Source organism: Chinchilla lanigera, unplaced genomic scaffold (genome assembly GCF_000276665.1).
Source record: "Chinchilla lanigera isolate Chin_1 unplaced genomic scaffold, ChiLan1.0 scaffold00098, whole genome shotgun sequence".
Classification (NCBI taxonomy): Eukaryota; Metazoa; Chordata; class Mammalia; order Rodentia; family Chinchillidae; genus Chinchilla; species Chinchilla lanigera.
This window is the reverse complement of record NW_004955499.1, coordinates 1,356,841-1,363,511: the sequence shown is the minus strand read 5'-3', so window position 1 is coordinate 1,363,511 and position 6,671 is coordinate 1,356,841. Positions and strand designations below refer to the sequence as shown.

Genomic DNA, 6,671 nt, shown 5'->3' with positions numbered 1-6,671 from the left:
CACACCTTGGGGTGAGGATTTCACCATAGCCATTTTGTGAGGACGCACACTCAGTTGGTGGCACCAACACTTCCAGTAACTTCCTGGTTTGTGAGTCCATCAATATGCTGGAAGGTAACAACACCTGCCTCTGCGGACAGAAGCCTCCGTTGCTTCGTAGTTGACATCCTTCCCTCCTCAGCTGTTTATGACTTCTTGTGGTTCTTCCTGCTCGGAACCTTTTCTAATGAAACTGTAATCATAACTGTACCATTTGCTTGAGTTCCCTGAGCCTACTAAGTCATGAAACGTAAGATGGGTGGGGGCACCCCCTGAATTGAAAGTCAGTCGGTCAGAAGCTTCTATGGCCTGAGGACCCCAGTACTCATGACTGGTATTGGAAATCGGAGCAGCTCAGGGAAGGTGAGTCCTCAGCTCAGGCAGGGTGTGATGTTCACAGTGGGTCGTCAGCATCAGCGTTGAATTGCGATACAGTCCCTGGGCAAGGACACCGAACAGCAGTCTGTGCCGACATCTTGGAGGTCTGTTTCAGTGAAGTAGCCTCACGGCACAGGGAAAGTGTGGGTGATCCCTCCTACCTAAAGAAAGTGAAGTCCGGGTGGAGGAATGCATTGCTCAGATGGAGAAGTTTCAGTGTCCTAGAACAATTTTCCCCACCCCATATCTGCTTCTGCTCAACTCCATCCCCGTACACAGGGCTTTCTAGCAGTGCATATTTCCCTTTGTGGACGGCTTTGCAAAACCCCACTATCTTCCTGGAAGACCCTAGGTTCTTACGTTGCCTGTGCTAATCCATTTCTTCACTGCAGGACGGCAGGATATCACTGAATTTGTTATATGAGCCAATGATGCCTAAGGAAAGGTTTAGCCAAACTCTCTTTAGCGCTACCCCACCATAGTTTTAGAAAGTAGATGTATGCCATCTCTTATTTATTTTTGTTATACACTCATTTATTTGTTGTTTATACCTTCCTTCTATTTTCACAAAGTATTTCAGGTTGTTTATGCAAGTCAGTCAGCTGATATTTGTATTCAGAGGGCATGCTTCATCATGTAACATATGCATTAAGTAATTAATATGTTATAGCATGTACTCTAGTACTACATGTTATAGTAACAGCCATTAATACATATATTTCTGAATACATGCATTGTGACATTATGTGATATAATATGATTGCTTATAATAAAATTGTACTGTATTATACTAAAAAAAAGAAAAAGAAAAAGAAAAACGATGTGGTGGAGAAGGTGGCCCTTTTACAGTGGCAGCTTTGATACTTGTTGGGTGATTTTGTAGATTCAAGAAATCCGCCTGGCTTGCCTGGGTGTTTTCCCAAGCTCAGACATTGCGGGGTGCATAAGAACCTCCAGGTTTGCACGCCTTGAGTGGATTTTGTGCTGCAAAAGTGTATTGCAAGAGATTAAGTCCAGAAAAGACTTATGCATGACCCTCAGAAGCTGTTATGGTTGAAGTGAAAAGTAGCCCCCCTCTCTCTCCCTGTCTCTTTCTTCCATGGCCTCCATGATGTGAGCATCTTTCCTCCTCCACAGTCGTCCACCATGATGCTCCTGCCTTGGAGCAGCTGACCATGGACTGCACCCTCTGAATCTGTGATCCAAATTAAACCTCTCTCCTTTAAGTTTTCCCCAGCTATGGATGCTGTCCACAGAATCCCACACAACAGGCGTTTTTGACCCAGCAACACACAGTGGGCTAATACAGACACTGGGAGAGAATTGCGTTGGTGCACAGAACTAGGAAATTCTGTTGCCTCCTGCGTTCTTCTGCTGTGGTCCCAAAGGCCATCCTGTTCCTATGGCTTCTGAGTGTGCTGTGCGTCTCTAACTTCTACTCCACTGACCGTCCTCAGGGCCAGCTCCTGATCCAGGAAATTGCGCTGCATTATCGTGTTGCCTGGCACCAGAGGAAAATCCCCAACCTCACATCCTTGCTTTTTCCTGTCTTCCAGCTCCTCTTTGAACGGCGTTTCCACTGAGCCTACCATCACAGCCCGAAGTTGGCTGTTGGCGTGGGAAACCGAGCATCTTTTTGATCTCTTCTTCTAATTGCTCAATATTGCTGATTAAACTCCAAGATCAGCATTCATCTGCCTTCAAGTCAATTAGCGACTCTAAGACCGCTAAATCTTAAAGAGTTGACAAATTGAGTCTATGCGTCGGGGCTTTTAGGATGCATGTGCCTACTTAGAAAGATGAAGCCGTCATTGAAATGCTACCCACTTGGGGGCACGGTGTTGGTGCAGCCTGCTGAGAGGAGACCCAGCCCAGGGAGCCCTGGCTTGAACAGGCTGAACTTTCCTACCTTCTGCAGACTGTTGTTGTCATCCCAGGAACACACCCCTCGCCCTGTGGTACCCCTGTGAGTCTGAGACTCCATGCTCTGCTCTGAACTGGACACCACCTGACGTTCTTTCCTTCTTCCTGCAGACCCCCGATGAAGGCGCCTGGACATCTGTGTATGCGGCGGTCAGCCCAGAGCTGGAAGGACTTGGTGGCCGCTACCTGTACAACGAGAAAGAGACCAAGTCCCTCGAGGTCACCTATGACCAGAAGCTTCAGCAGCAGCTGTGGGCCAGAAGCTGTCAGATGACGGGAGTCACGGACGTGACGCGTGGCACCATCTTGGACTAACTGTGTCACCTGGAGTTTGCCAACGTGGACTGGACTGGGACTCTGAGAAGCAGGATGCCTGAAATTCTGACATCCCCCTCCCCCCAGGGCTCGGTCCTCAAGTCTTGAGTTGAGTGCCTTAATCTTTGCAGGAGTTCACCACCCCAAGAAATGTTGGCAGGTGGCTCCCCAATGCCAAATTGTCACACAAGTGCCAAGGAAATTAAACCTGTCCAACTCGGTGCGCAGTTGTCCTCGGTTGGCATGGAGGGGCAGGAGAGGACCCAGGATGTGATGAAACCAGGCCCTTCAGGGAGACACCGGCCTGTCTGGGAAAGGGGTAGAGTCTTTGGTCCTTGCGTTTCCTTTTGCTGAGACGAGGATTCCTGTTTGAAGAGGGTCACCTGGGACTTCTGAGTCCCAGACGTGGAGAGAGGGTTGTCATGCTCAGGCTGCAGGATCAGTCACGTGCAGGCAGTGTCACGTCCTGGCTGACCTCGCTCAGAATAAGGAAAAGCCCTGTGGGGGGCACCACGAGGCAGCATGGTCCAAGCACATGGGCAGGTGCCAGTCCAGAGGGCATTGGAAGGATGGGGCAAGGATGGCACCCCCAGAGGACCCCATGGGATGGAAGCAAGGACAGGACCTGGATGATGTCATGACAGGATAGAGGAGGAAATGTGAGGGTGTTGGTCAATGTCACTACGGGATGTTGAAGGACAGGGACAGGTCCTGGATAGTGTGGCCATGGAGTTCTGTGACTAGAAACAGTCTGGACAATATCACTGGTAGATGGCAGGACAGAGACAAGAACGGGGCCAGGATGGTGTCCTGTGGGGTTCTGGGGCCAGGACATTGTCCCCATGGGTCCTGAGGACAGGATGCATGGCTAGTGGACAGCACAGTGTCCTGTGGGATTCTGGTGACAAGATATTGTCCCCTTGGGATTCTGGGGCCAGAACGCATGGCTAGGGGAGAGAACATCCCTGTGGGCTCCTGAGGAGAGGCCACATGGCTCGATACCAGGATTATGTCACATGGGATTCTGAGGACATGATACATGGCTAGGGGGTGGGTCATTGTCCCCATAGGGTCCTAGGGACAGGGCATATGGCTAGGAGCCAGGATCATGTCACATGGGATTCTGAGGACATGACACGTGGCAAGGGAACAGGACATTGTCCACATGGGACTCTGGGGCTGGGGCACGTGGCTTGGCTGTACGGTGCCCATGCACCAGGCAGCACCCCAGGTGGACCTGTCCCTCATCCTCTGTCCTGTGTGCGCTCCTCCAGCCCTTACTTCTGTCCTGTCCTTTCTCAGCTCACAGGAAGCCATCAGTCCATGATTTTTAGGTCCTGCTAACCACATGCACTGCCACACAGCTCCCTAGATGACTGTGGCAACCTGTCCCTGCAGAGGTCAGGAGGTAGACGGTTGTCCATCGCCCTCCTGATCTATAGGTGTGCCCGATTCTCCCACCTCATCCTGCTCTCTACTCCTGCAAGGGTGGGGCCTTGGTAGCCCTGGGGCTTTGGGCAAAGGCTCGGTAAAGATCAGAATGCTGAGTCCCATGAGACATGTCCAGTCCTGTCCATCAAAACTTCTGAATATGACTTTATTTGGGAAAGACCTCTGTAGCTACACCTAGAAATTCGGGGAGGAAGCGATCACTGTTGACTACCCTTGGGCAGCTTCATGTAAGTACAATTTCCTTATTAGAAACATGACTTCAGAGGAGAAATAGCTCTTGTGGACAGGAAAGTAGAGATTGCACTGAGGAAGTTATCAGCCAAGGGACCCTGGAGTCCCAGGAGCTGAGTACAGTGGTAGTGGAGAAGACGCAGGCAGAGACTGGAGTGATGGGGCCGCAGCCCAGGGCCACCTGGAGCCCCAGGAGGAGGCAGAGGCAGTAGGGTCTCCCTCGGAGCCTGTGGAGGGAGCTGAATGTAAAAATTCAGTAACTAAGTGCTGCCCCCAAAGGACAGGTCCACATGCTACCTTCTAGAAGCTTCTATATCATATTTTTAAAATTTTATTTATCAAAAGAGCATGTCCCAGAATTATCTCACAGGCCTTTTCTTCAGATGCCTTGGTTCAGCCCTATAAAGGGCATGTATATGGTAAGTCCCGTGGTAGGATGGGAAATTCACCCCGAGGACTCATCTTCTCCAGGCTGGAGTTCCTGGAAGGTAGGTGCTGCGGAGAGGGTGTCTCTGTCACCTGCACATGGTTGTCCTGTGCAGATAACCCTACTGTCTGATTTCTGGGTCATGAAGCCCAAAGTCGAGGGACCCTTCTTGGCTCAAGTGGACGAGATGTCTCAGCTTTGTTTCCCTGATGTTTCTTCCGGATGTTCACCTCTGCAGCTATGCATCTCACGGGATGTCCCTGAGAATGGTGCACGCCCTGAGATGCCACCCACCTGCCTGGGGAAGCCCTGGCTACATCCTGAAGGGCGACTGCAGACAGCAGAGTGCTCTGAACCCGCTGGTGGAATGGAGATGGAAGTAACCCATCGCCACCTCCCCCTCCCAGCTGGACTCATTCTGTTGGCAGACCTGGAAGAACATCCGTAGGTCTCCACTGGCTCCAAGGTCACAGGGACAAAGCTCCACCTGGAGCTCTGACATTAGCATGGAGCTGGATGTCATGGCTTCATCGAATGGTTCCTGTTGACTCAGATAGACCACCGTATGTTACATGCTGCTTCCCCATGGCTGTCCTAACAAACGACCCCGGTGACTTCACTTAAGACAGCAAGAACTTACCATCTCATCCTCTGGAGGCCAGAGGTCATAAGTCATGATGTCTCAAGGCCATACTCCCTCCATAGGCTGCAAGGGAGAACCCTCCTGCCTCAGCGTCTGCCTCTTCCTTGGCATTCCAGGTGGCCCCAGGCCGTGGCCGCATTTCTGCAGTCTCTGCCTCCCTCCTTACACAGCTTCTCTGTGTCTACGTCTCGTCTTTTGTCTCTCATGAGAATGCTGCTGTTGGATTCAGGGCCACCCTGAGCTGAGTTAGGGGGACCTCTGTCTCTTATGAGGACATCGTCATTGGATTTGGGACACAATTGTATAGGACACAATCATCTAATTTCAGGATTCTTCAATTACTTAAAAGCTGCACGTTCTCTTCCCAAGTCAGGTCTCACTCCCAGGTACCAGGACATTAGGACTCGGCCATATCCCTTGGGAAACACTCTTCCTTGTACTGAGTACGACGGGAACCAGATACCTTGGGGTCACAGAAGACATACGGTCTACGTCTGGGGATCTGGCCAGCTGGTGCGGTTGTAGCTTCAGTTACCCATCTCTGAGGTAGCACAAGACATGCCTCAGAGGCCCAGTGCCCAGCTGGGTGCCATGTTTGATGTTCTGCTGCCACCATCTTTAAAATGCCCTAAGTATGCTCAAGGAGGTCACACGGTGTCATTTTTCCACCAGCCATGCAAAACCTGTAGCTCTTTCTGCCCCTTTCATCATTAAGGGAGGAGAGTAATCTTGCAAGCTGGCAAGGACACCGCCTCTCCCTGGCATGCCCTCCATCCGTGTGGTCATAGCTTGTGATGATCCCTCTAATGTCCACTAAGTCCAATGGCTTTGGTCTGCCCACTTGGGGAACCTCTGAAATGACAGTTGTGTACCCCATACCTGAGCAAAGCCACAGCTTATTCCTGTCCGCATTACTGTTTTAGAGTTTTCCTAGTTATCCTCTCATTGGGACAAATCTGAGATCTCCTGAGTCAACTGAACTGCACATATAGTTTTAGAGCCTGTACTCATCTCTGACCTCTTACACCAGGATCGTGTCAAATACCTCGAACTGCTCAGATTTTTCTGCCAAGCCCTAGAGCCCAGACAAATGAATTACTGGGTGGAATTTCTCCTACATCAAGCGAAGATTGAGGCACACTGTCGTCTGTGAATAACCAGAACTATGCTGCAAAAAAAAAAAAAAAAAAGAATCAAATCCTTCAATTCTAGCGAGATCTCCGCCTTTGAACACGTATGTGTCTTCAACGAGCTATTTCAGCC

General features: G+C 50.5%; 1 protein-coding gene across 2 annotated transcripts in view; it reads left to right on the top strand.

Moving 5' to 3' along the window:
* The window catches only part of Dhrsx (dehydrogenase/reductase (SDR family) X-linked), a gene marked incomplete at its 5' end in the record, with an annotated part of 110,506 nt that extends 107,630 nt beyond the window's left edge, over nt 1-2,876 (top strand). For both annotated transcript variants that reach the window (XM_013505592.1, XM_005406518.2), the window contains 1 exon segment: nt 2,452-2,876. In XM_013505592.1, the coding sequence (XP_013361046.1) occupies nt 2,452-2,655 (204 nt within the window).
* Nucleotides 2,877-6,671: the final 3,795 nt, after the last annotated feature.